Source organism: Gekko japonicus, unplaced genomic scaffold (assembly GCF_001447785.1).
Source record: "Gekko japonicus isolate JY-2015 unplaced genomic scaffold, Gekko_japonicus_V1.1 scaffold200, whole genome shotgun sequence".
Classification (NCBI taxonomy): domain Eukaryota; kingdom Metazoa; phylum Chordata; class Lepidosauria; order Squamata; family Gekkonidae; genus Gekko; species Gekko japonicus.
Genome location: NW_015160214.1, coordinates 1,188,654 through 1,201,105, shown reverse-complemented (window position 1 = coordinate 1,201,105; position 12,452 = coordinate 1,188,654). Strand labels below are relative to the sequence as shown.

Below are 12,452 nucleotides of genomic sequence, written 5' to 3'. Positions count from 1 at the left end.
CCCCCCCCCCCCCCCCCCCCCCTTTCTCTGGAGGACATTACATGGAGAGAATTTTTTGTTGCCCCTGACTGCAGAACGAAGAGAAGAGGGGAAGGATGTTGAGTTAAAAATTCTTCCCATTTTTTTTTTGGGTGAGAATCGCCCCCCTTCCTTCCAAGCTTTGGTGTAAAAGAAGTCGTCGTTCTTTTGTTTGCAAAGTTTTCTTTGCTGGGGAAAAAGAGGGAGGGGGTGCAGAAGGAGGCGAGAGCCATGGCGTCGGTTTTCACCAACGGACCCTGCCTCCAAAGCGAAGCCGAAGGGGTTCATCTCTGCAGGAGCCTCGAAGTGGGCACAGTGATGACTTTGTTTTACTCCAAGAAATCCCAGAGGCCGGAAAGGAAGACGTTCCAGGTGAAGCTGGAAACCAGGCAGATTATCTGGAGCAGAGGCTCGGACAAAATCGAAGGAGCGAGTAAGTGTGTGCATGTGGTTTTTAACAATGTAGGGAGACAGCAGATAATATGAGCCCCCGGCAATAGAAGACTAAACAGAGGGTTTACAAAAAACCCCATTTGTTTGGGATTAAAGTGCATGCCTGTTTGCATGAGGGGTGTCCTGCTAGAGGCCTTCTCAACCGAGCAATGCATGCATGCATTCATTTTGAATTGGAAGTGCTCTCAGTTCGACTCGCAAGTATGGCCACAAAGACTTTCTAGTCTGCCTGTTCACACATCCCCATGTTATCCATCTGTGCTTCCCCACCACCACCTCTCTTTCAATTTACAAGAGTTTGCCAACCTGCTTACCCGAGGAAAGCCTTATTGCCTTTGGGAGACTAAAAATAGTGGCTACTTGCAGATTTGCTTGCAGTAAAGTCATTGGTATGTTGATTCTGGCGAATATGCATTATTTGGGTAAGGTGACTGTTTTGTTGGGCAGAAGGTGAAAGAAGGATCATAGACTCTTGAATCGCACAGAACTCTCCCCCATGAAGGGTTCTGTATCAGTCCTCCAGATACCTTCTCTACTTAATATGTTAGCCATGTGTGTCCAATACTTGTATAGTTGTAAACTTCTGATCCAAATAGGATCTTTGACTGAAATCCTGTGCACACTTAATTTGAGAGTAAGCCTTATTGAACATAATGGCACTTCTAAGCAAATGTATCTGTTCATTTTCCCCCCAGCTGTTATTTTTTTAAAAAAACCCAGGTTTGGCCTGTTGCCAGTCCAGGAACAACTATTCTTTTATTATTGTAAACATCTTTTGGGCCAATGAAGGATGTCAGTCTTGATCACCTGACTACACATATTCCAGTTCTCCCTTTAGCCCCGTTGAGATGTCAGAGCTTCAAGAGGAAAACAGGTTTCCTGTTTTCCCCAAGTTTGGGAAGAAAAAAAAATAAAGATTATGTTTTTGTTTTGGTTCTCTTCTTCTCCTCTGTCAAGGGAGCTGGTTTTTTAGACTCTGACTTTCCTAAATTTGATAGCACGTTTACACGTTTCACTTGGTGGGATTTTTATTCAGATTGCAGTTGCAGGATGTGAAAGAGAGTAAAAGAGGAAAATGCAGTTTTTGAAACAGCGTAAAGCTTTTTTCTGTCCAAACCCTTCCCCAAGGGATTCAGCTGTGAATTCCAGCACCTATAGTCTAGAAAAACAGTTGTTTACCTGGTTCTCTGTGGCAAAGAAAAATTGCCTCTATGTAACCAGGTAAAGAAGGATGTGTGAAATGGAAGGACTGTACTTGTTCTTCCACACTAAAGTCACCCCCCCCCGCTTTCCTGTGTAAATTACAATGAAGTGGATGCTAGATTTTAATTAATAACTTTAATTTGTTTGTTTCACTTTTTATTTTTTACAAAATAATTTGTAATTTATTTTATTATTATTTTAATGAATTTTATATTATTATTATTTTATACAAATAATATATTATTTTTATGCAAAATAATTTTTATTTTGTAAGCTGCCTGGGGCAGGTTCTTGGCAAAGGTGGCATAATTTTTTTCTAAATAAATAACGTGAGTCCATTTATGATATAAATGTGTCATGAAAGAGTATCCCAGGGATGAGAATATCAAGCAAAAACTCATGCTGGCCAGTAACTTTTCTTGACTTGGCAGCGCTGAAATCCTCAGAGTGTCTCTCAGTTTGCTGGGGTTGGCCAGGCATATTTTTATTGTGTGCGTAAAGAGTGTAGTACTTCATTCAACACAAATCTACAATACAATAGAAATGTAAATTGTTGAGTGTGTTGAGCCAGAGCGATGTAGTGATTAGACTGCTGGACTGGCATCTGGAAGACTCATGTTTGAATCCCCATGTTGCAGTGGAAGCTTGTTAGGTGACCGTGGGCTAGTCGTAAGAAGAGCCCTGCTGGATCAGACCAGTGGGCCATCTTGTCCAGCATCCTGTCTCATAAAGTGGCCAACCAGTTCCTCTGGAAGACCACAACAGGGCATAGAGGCTGAGGCCTTCCCCTGATGTTGCCTACTGGCACTGGTATTCAGAGGTTTACTGCCTCAGAATGTGGAGGTCCCATTTAGTCACCAGTGGCAGGGTTATAGATGAAGGAAATAAATAAGATCTGTCTTAGTTTTAAATTTATGATGTACTGTGCACTGCAAGAGAACTAGGATTCTGGAATTTATTGCCAGATAGACAGAGCAGCTAAGATAGTAAAGACTTTTCAACTGTTTTATTTCCCCGTGAGGTAGATATTAGTCTACAAATGACAAGCAGGATAGAATCCTGTGATACCTGAAAGTTAAACATTTTATTGTGGCATCAGCTTTCATGGGATATACAGTCCACTTCATCAGAGACATGAAGTGTTGCCTTCCATGAGCAGGTACCTCTATAAAGGCACGCATGCAAAGATACAAAAGAAGAAAAGTTATAAGCAGTGGGCCCAAATGCCATGCCATGTAAGAGGGTCTGGAAGATTTTCTGTGCAGTCTTCAAATGTGTGCGTTTTTGTATTTCGTTACCTAACTATGTGTAATTTTCTTTCTACCTTTTTGAGTGTGGGGGCAGGGCAGGTTCTAACTGTATATGCCACAATAAAACTTAGTCTTTCAGATGGTGCAAGTCTCTTGGCTGTATTCTTGTGCAAGAGGCCAATATGGCCAGTCCTGTGAAATCTGCAAAGTAAAACAACCCCCCCACTAATCTTTCAGATAAATCTTTAGTAACCAATTTATCAGCCTTAGAGACAGATGGTTGCACAGCTGGATGGCAAATTGATTAGCTGTAATCCTCTTGTAAAACCCTGCTAGAGTATCCTTTGAGCATCCTAATTTAATATTGCTATCTAAAGCTTTGCACATGTTAATTATTGTGACTGTAGAGTGGTTTAAACTGGGCTTTCCTAACAGGGTGGGCAGAAGAGAGATCTACATCCCTTCTTTGCTATAGAGTTCTTTGTGGGCGCCAACGCAGGAAAGCAGAGAGTTGTTTTCCCTTTTTGCAATCTTAGGTGCCATGATTGGTCAAATCCTGTTTGTGCTTCTCTTAAGCTGAAAGCTCACCGTATGCCATTTGAACAGCTTTCATAGCCAGGGTAAATTGTTTAAAAACCCTGTGTCGCCAGATTGCCAGTGATAGGTGCTCTAGAGATATTTGGGGTAGGCAAGTTATAAATTAGTCGCCTAGATTTCCATGAGGACTTGAATGTTTCTTCCTCCCCCCCCCCTTTAAACATGAAAAGCACTCAGCATCCAAGACTATGGCATTGCAATGAGCTATGGGTACGTAATTAAAGAGGATTGTTAGCTGAAACTTCCCCAAAGAAGGCTGATCCTGAACTGTGTTGCCTGTTCTCTTTTGCCACGGGCCTTTAGAATAAGAACTGAAATCGTTTCTGGGGAAGCTGTGCTGCTGCTTGTTGCAGAGCCAGTGTGGTGTAGTGGTTAGAGTGCCCAACTAGGATCTGGAAGATCCAGGTTCAGATCCTGATCTGCCATGGGAGCTTGCTGGGTGACCTTGGGTCAGTCATACATCCTCAGCCTAACCTACTTCACAGGGTTGTTGTGAGGATAAAATGGAGGTGAGGGGAATGATATAAACTGCGAGGAGGGACCATGGCTCTGCTTTGTATGCAGAAGGTCACAGGTTCTATCCCTGACGTCTCCAGTTGAAAAGACTAGGTAGCAGGTAATGTGAAAGACTTATGCCTGAGACTCTGGAGAGCTACCGTCATTCTGAGTAGACATCACTGACCTTGATGGACCAGTGGTTTGATTCAGTATAAGGCGTCTTCATGTGTTCAGTCTTTGAGTCCCTGTTGGGGAGAGAGACGGGGTGTAACAAAAAAATTCCCGTGGAAAGTATTATGCTTGAAATGAGAGATGAAATTTCTCTCTGTGGGGGCATTTGACCTGAGGTTGAGCTTCATTCACCCATGCAAGTTGTCACTCTGTGCTGCAGTCATCCGACGAGGCACGTTCTTGTGTGAGTTTGCTGTGGAACTAAGGATGTTGCAAAACTGGACTTTGAGTGCTTGTAACAGGGAGGAAAGGCAGCATGGGGTATAGCCGGATCTCGTTAGATCTTGGAAGCTAAGCAGGGTTGGTACTTGGATGGGAGATCACCAAGGAAGACCCTGCAGAGGGAGGCGATGGCAAACCACCTCCACTTTTCACTTGCCTTGAAAGCCCCTTGCTGAGGTGGCCATAAGTGGGCTGCAACTTGAAGGCACTTTTGTAAAACTTCAGCTGTGATTCCTGAGTGAGATTTAGGGCCTCAGTTTGTGAGAGATTTTGTTCGTGGGAACTACCACCTGAGCATTATAGCATGCTTGCAGACCATGTGGCCCAAAGGCCAATCCATGCCTGGTTGGGCTTTTTTGTATTTTTCATATGTGCGTGTGTGTGCATATGTGTGCATGTGAGCATGTGTGTGCACCTGAAAGTCATGGTGACCTCTGGTGACTGACCTCTCATCCAAGTACTTGCCAGAGTCAACCCTGCTTAGCTTCTGGGATCTGACAAGATCAGGCTTGCCTGGGCTATCCAGGTCAGAGCAAACCATGTCTGTTTTGATGCCCCCTGTCTCCTATTGTCTTTCCTCAGGGTGTCTGTTGTGAGGAGCGGAAGGGAAAGGAGTTTGTAAGCCACTCTGAGACTCCAAGTGAAGGGCGGGGTATAAATCCAATCTTTTCTCTTCTTCTTCTGTTAAGGAGACAGCTAAGCAAAGTGGCCTACTTAATACTTGTGTTTGTTGTATTAACTATCTTACAATTAAAAAATCGAGAAACCTGCATTTTGTCTGAAGAACAATTTGTGTTAACTAGACAAAAAGAGGGTACCTCTTTATGCAGCCCATAATTCCCTGGTAGAACTCGCCACCATGGGCTGTAGTGATAATTGTTAGCTTAGTGTGCTTTAAAAAGGGAATTAGATGCTTTCATGGGGGATAGCTGAATGGGCCCTTCATGTTTCCGGGGCGATATCTGTCTGAACACTAGTTGCTGTGGAGAACAACTGGGGTGGGGGGAGTGTGATGTTGTGTTTAGGGTGCTGGACTAGGAGAACCTGAGCTCAAGCTCCCGCTCTGCCATGAATCTTGCTAGGAAACCTTGGGCTGGCACATTCTCTTGTTTTTGTTCTGTGGTTAAGATGATGACAAGACAACTACGTTTGCCACCTTGGTGGAACGGTGGTATAAAAGTCTACTAGATAGATAGGCATTAGCCTTGGTGCTGCATTTCAAGGCCTTCTGCGATACCTGGTTGCCCACTGTAGTAAACAGGATGCTGGCAGGCATAGGTGGATTGTTGGCCTGACGGAGCAAGGCTCCTTTTAACATTGTGTTAGCATTCTCTGTGCATCTTCATCTGTAGTGTTCATTTCCCCCAGAACACTTGTGTAGATCTGCTCTTTGTAATGCACTCAGCCAAACACTTTCTTGAGAGAAAAATCCACACGAGTCGACCACCAACAAGAGGGTCTTGACTTCAGTAAATCAGTCATCACTTTGTCACAGATCTCCAAAATCCACTTTTCTAGTAATGCTGCATCTTGCTCGAATCGTTTATTTCATTTCTTTCTATAGTGGGCCCTTGATCACTATAGCAACAGTCTGGAAGGAGCATTGCTTCAACTGTGATAAGAATATTTTTCTCAGTGCTGTGAAACCTCAGACCTAGTGCTCAGAGCTTTGCAACACTGGGCCCATTTGTCTCTGTGTTCATGCTTTGCTGTTGTTGGCTGAGTTAATCATGTGGGAGGGCAATGGATATGTTTCGAGCAGGCCAAAGACTATAGATAAAGTACTGAGAGTCCCCATGCCATGAATTCTTTAGTGGTATCCCTTACTTCATTGGCTTTCTACATAGCCTTAAAAACCTAACCAGATGCAGAACAACTAATGCACTGCTACTTATGCACCACTAATGCATTCTGCTAATTTTATGGGGCTTGTTACATCCATGACCATGTGGACACATTCTCCTTTTGCAGAGTGGCATGGTTAGAGATGTGGAATGATCTCTCTCTTGCATCTCCCACTTTCTTCAGTCCTTGGCTTTTCTGAAGTCTTCCTCTTGAATTGATCCTGAGCCTGGAGATTGTAGAATTTGCTGTTGTGTGTGTGTGAGTGTGTGTGTGAGATATATATTTTATTTTCATGAAACTACACAAGGCATAAATATTGGCATGTTTTTGCACATTTCAGCGTTAACAAGACTTTCTTATAAAAATGGGTGATCCCCTTTTCTGAACAAGGTATCACTCCCCATAAGAAGAGAAGAGATTGGATTTATACCCCGCCCTTCACTCGGAGTCTCAGAGCGGTTTGGTGTAGTGGTTAAGTGCGCGGACTCTAATCTGGGAGAACCGGGTTTGAGTCCCCACTCCTCCACTTGCACCTGCTGATGTGACCTTGGGTCAGTCACAAGCTCTGGCACAGCTGTCCTTGAGAAAGAGCAGTTTCTGCCCAGAGCTCTCTCAGCCCCACCTGCCTCACAGGGTGTCTGTTGTGGGGAGGGGAAGGGAAAGGAGTTTGTCAGCCGCTCTGAGACTCCCTTGGGTAGTGAAGGGCGGGGTATAAATCCAATCTCTTCTTCTTCTTCTTCCTTTCCTTTCCCCTCCCCACAGCAGACATCCTGTGAGGTAGGTGGGGCTGAGAGAGCTCTTTCGAGAACTGCTTGTGAGAGAACAGCTCTGAGAGAACTTGTGACTGACCCAAGGTCACACCAGCAACTGCGTGTGGAGGAGTGGAGAATCAAACCCGGTTCTCCCAGATTAGAGTCTGCACTCCTAACCACTACACCAAAGGAGCAGGTTCATAGTTTAGGCTGCCCTTGAAGGCTGTCTGGAAGCTAGTGTCTGCTGTGGCTAGAGTGTTGACTGTAGTGGATCATAGGGACCATATCACTCCAGTCATGTTCCATCTATACCGGCTTCCTGTTTGCTTCTGGGCTCAATTCAAGGTGCCAAAATCGACCCTCAAAGCCCTGTGAGGCCTGGAACCAGCAGACCTTAAGGACCACCTCCTCCCATATGAACCTACCTGTACACTCTGGCCATCTTCAGAGGCCCTGCTTTGGTTTCCTCCACCATCTGAGACTAGGTGGGTGGTGACCTGAGACAGAGCCTTCTTGGTCGTGGCACCAAAAATGTGGAACTCCCTCCCCAGGGAGATCGATCTGTCTCCCTCTATAGGTGTCTTTTGCAAGCAGCTGGAGACATTTTGGTTTTGTCTGTTATACCTCCCCCAGTGGTGGTTACTGGCTTCCCTTCTAGTGTTGTTTGTTGATGCTTTGGGTAGAAAGGTAGCATTAAAATGTTTTAAATTAAAAAGTAAGAAAATTGCACATTTTAAGCGTGGATGTAAAACACTGTACATTTAAACAATCAGTGCAACCGTGTGCAGAGTTACTCTAGTCAAAACCACCTTTTTAGCTTCAGTGGTCTTAGACTGGAGTAACTCTGCAAAGAATTGCATTGCTAGTGATACAGATTTGTTTGCCATTTATATATTGCTGTAAACTTTTAAATGATTTCCATGCTTGGAAAACTAGCAGAGGGTTATCTGTGCATTACAGGGTATTCTTTATCTGTGGGATGTGTATTTCCCCCCCCCCCTAATACTGGCCTTATTGTTTATTGTCTGTGCGAAAGACTGACACATTAACCTGTTGATTTTTCTTTACAAAAATTAGTGACAAAACTGATAACTGTATGTGGGCTAAATTGTGTATTTATTAATAAACTCTTTGATAATTAGATGGCTGCTTTAGTAAATGAAATTTACAATGTTAACTTTAAGAAGATAAATTCTGTGCCTGATTATTCAGTAGACATGAAGTACTATGCTCAGAATAAGATCAACCCTGAACCTCAAGCATCTATTACTGTATTTATCACGAATGCGAGATGACACCCCCCCCCCCCCCGAGGGGGATGAAAAAACAAAGCCCCCCCCCCCCCCCCCCGAAGGTGCAAGCAAAATCAGATCCCCTCCTCTGGAAAGAAAAACCCAAAATGCAGCTGAGGTTGCAGAGGCTGTCTTTCTGACTTCACATCTTCTGGTATAAGCCAGGAGGTATGGAGGCAGAAAGTGGTGTTACCAGCTGGGCTGTATGGGCTGCTTCCAGACCCACAGCTCAGCTGATGGGAGACCACACTCCCTCACCTTTCTTGGCAGGCACTGTGGCAGAGGGAGGTGGGACCCCCCCCCAGTCCGCTAGGTCATAGGGCAGGAAGTGACCCCACTTATTGGAGGGACCAGAACACCAGTTTGGAGGGGAGTCAGGTGATTGAGTGAGTTTGCAGCCCCCCTAACACTCATATCCTAGGCATTTCTTCCTAGGGAATATGTATGTGTTTTCCAGTTTTTTATTCATGTTTAGATAGAGCAGCCACAAGTGTACAGTTATTCCAAACAGAGCCGCAACGTTTATTTCTATTATGATATTGGATGTATTACAGTTCACCCCTTCCCTAATTGTGTCTGCCGCTGAATTTTTCATTTTCATTACTCCTGCACGTTAGACTTGTACACATGTTACGTGCACACATTCTGCATTTGTGTACATACATGTATTTGTAAGAAAGAAACATTATCATGGGATAAAAGGACAAGTCCTTTTGTGGATCAAAAACTGGCTAATTGGTAGACAACAGAGAGTGAGTATATTCTCAGTGGAGGGTGGTAAGCAGTGGGGTACCATAGGGATCAGTACTTGGTCCAATGCTTTTTAACTTGTTCATTAATGATTTGGAGTTGGGAGTAAGCAGTGAAGTGGCTAAATTTGAGGATGATACGAAGTTGTTCAGGGTGGTGAAAACCAGGGAGGATTGTGAGGCACTCCGAAGGGATCTGTCAAGGATGGGCAAGTGGGCGTCAACATGGCAAATGGGGTTCAATGTGGCCAAGTGCAAGGTGATGCACATTGGAGCCAAAAATCCTAAATATAAATACACATTGATGGGGTCTGAACTGGCAGAGACTGAACAAGAGAGATATCTTGGAGTCGTAGTAGATAACTCACTGAAAATGTCGAGACAGTGTGTGACTGCAATAGAAAAGGCCAATGCTATGCTGGGGATTATTAGGAAGGGTATTGAAAACAGATCAGCCAATGTCATAATGCCCCTATATAAATCAATGGTGCAACCTCATTTGGAATACCGTGTGCAGTTCTGGTCACCACATCTTAAAAAGGATATTATAGCTTTGGAAAAAGTGCAGAAAAGGGCGACTCGAATGATAAAAGGGTTGGAACACTTTCCCTATGAGGAAAGGTTAAGCGCTTAGGGCTCTTTAGCTTGGAGAAACGACGACTGAGGGGTGACATGATTGAGGTTTATAAGATTATGCATGGGAAAGAGAAGGTAGAGAAAGAGGTACTTTTCTCCCTTTCTCACAATACAAGATCTTGTGGGCACTCCATGAAATTGCTGAGTGGTCGGGTTAGAACGGATAAAAGGAAGTACTTCTTCACCCAAAGAGTGATTAACACATGGAATTCACTGCCACAGGAAGTGGTGGTGGCTACAAGCATGGACGGTTTCAAAAGGGAATTAGATAAGTATATGGAGCAGAGGTCCATCAGTGGCTATTAGCCACAAGGTATAGATAGGGACTCTGGGGCAAGTGATGCTCTGTTTTGGTGCTTTGGAGGGGGGGGGGTCAACAGTGGGTGGGCTTCTAATGTCCTGGCCCCACTGGTGGACCTCCTGATGGCACCTGGTATTTTTAGCCACTGTGTGACAGAGTGTTGGACTGGATTGGCCTTTGGCCTGATCCAACATTGACTTCTCTTATGTTCATATGTTATGTTAAGCAATGTGTTTTCATTTTAAAAATAAAACTGGGAACTATTTCCTTCATTAATGGGGGATTTAAATCGTGCATTCATCTGCACACACAGCAGATGTACTGCCAATAATAATAATAAAATAATAAGAAGTACTCAATGTGTGTCCAAAACAAATTGCGTGCATGCTGTACATGAATTGTAAATGTGTTCACTGCAATCTGTGTACAGGGTTAGCAAGCTGGGAGTTTTCAGTGAACTAGCCCTTTTTTAGGTGTTTGAGTGTATCAGGATCCTGCCAAGTGTTCATATTGGGAGTGCATCTTATCCCTGGTTCTCCTAGTTGTTTGTCATATTGGCTAAAAGGGACAGTGTGTGGATTTTGTATGCTCATACATACTATGTGGTTCACATGTACTGATGCTGAAAATATACATTGCCTCCTTGATACAACAGTGCAGCTGCGTGGATCACGAGGATCTACATGTGATTGCTGGTTTCCTGGTACCTTTGCACTGTAACATCTGAACAGGGCTTTTGTCAATTACAATTCCTTTTCTGGGTAGTTGGGACCCATTTGAGCCATATCAGCTTATTGCATACTTTTGTATTTAAGTTATACTATCTACCTGTTAAAAGTAATAGTGAGTATGCTGAAGAGCATGCGTGAGCATGCGTAGCGATGATGAGACTAATAATATAGCTGCAAAACAGACTAGTTATGAAAATCTGAAATGTAAAACGATAAATATAAATGTACTCATCAGAAGTAAATATCATTGTATGTTATAGATGAAGTTCAAAACACTTTTCAGCTTAATGAAGGGGATGTTGGGGAGAAACATTGTTCTGTCTTTCATATTTGGTTATATGTAATCATATATGGTATATTTAATTATGTTAGGTCATCCCTTTTTTCTTTCTGTATTTTCTTCATATTATTTTTCTGCTCTTTCAAAAATAAAAAAAATATATATATAGGAAAAGTTTGTTGCATTTACTTGCTTTGGAGAGCTCCATCATGGTCTGTTTTAGAGTTTTACCAGCCTGGATAATATGGGGTTATCTACATGCAGGGTATTGTCTTCATGGCTCCCCAATGCTGAGACATTGACTAACTTTTGGGATCCATGTTAATAATTGCAGGTGATCACGATCTTCCTGCATCCAGCCCGATCCATTCAATGAGATCTACAGCAGACTCTTGGATGTCGTAACTAGTAATGAGATGCTTCTATAATTACTGCTTTCTAGACTATCTTGCTTTTAAAAATAGATGAGATTAAAGACTCGTTCCAATCATTTGGCGCTGGCTCTTCCTTCCAGACTTTATGCATTAACTCCATTTGTACAGGGCTCTTTCTTTCCATATATAAGTAACTCTGCTAGTGCTTTGTCTGTTGTAGCAGGCTTATAACGTTAAATGGGCTAATGCCAGGAAATAAGCTCCATAGGGCCCAGAAGTTTCACGTGGTCCAGGCAGGATGCAAACGATCCTTTTAGAACTCTACAAGACATAGAATGTTCTTTAATTATCCACATGTGGGCTAGCGGGGGCGGGGGGGGGGATGGCAGTATATGGCAACAAATGGACCCTTGAGGAGGCAGGCAGTCCAAGTGCAAGAAGCCAACAGTTCTGGAATGCAGAAATTGTAGAGGAGGACTGGATTTTGACGCTGCAAACAAAAAGAGTTTGCTCATGAGGAGTCTGAGCTTGCTTCGTTTTTTACTTCCCTTCTTGAGCAAAACACAGACCAATGACTTTACGGTTTAGGAATTATTTGATTCAGTGTCCAAATGTGGGCCCTGCAACAAATTGGGGTGTACAGGATTAAGCCCCTCACCCCAGTCCAGGGATGAGAGGTAATCCTGTACTTTTACAGTACATTAAACAACAACCCAAGAGGTAGGCTATACCCTCTCTGGATTTCAGAACAGTTTGCCACCAGAACCTCGTCAACTGGGGTCCCCCGCTCAGCCTAAGAGCAGAGGTTCAAACTCTTAGCTGGCCTCTGGGACTTAACAATTACTATCACAGTGGTAGCTCTGGGTGGTCAGCGTTTAGGCTACAAGATTTAGACTTAGAATTCAGGTACAACATCAGAGACCATTTAACAATCAGAAGGATCTTTATTCAGTACAGATCTTAGCATAGACTACCAGAGTTTACCAAAATAACAAGCCTAAGGCGATTTGCCTTAACTGC

At 43.5% G+C, this 12,452-nt stretch overlaps 1 protein-coding gene across 1 annotated transcript in view; it reads left to right on the top strand.

Annotated features, from left to right (window-relative positions):
• Window positions 1–198: 198 nt before the first annotated feature.
• PLCG1 (phospholipase C gamma 1) overlaps window positions 199–12,452 on the top strand; it is a 118,359-nt gene continuing 106,105 nt past the window's right edge. Inside the window, exon 1 of the mRNA XM_015410362.1 lies at window positions 199–451. Coding sequence (XP_015265848.1) covers window positions 250–451 — 202 coding nt within the window. The 5' untranslated portion in view covers window positions 199–249. The remainder of the gene's footprint in view (window positions 452–12,452) is intronic.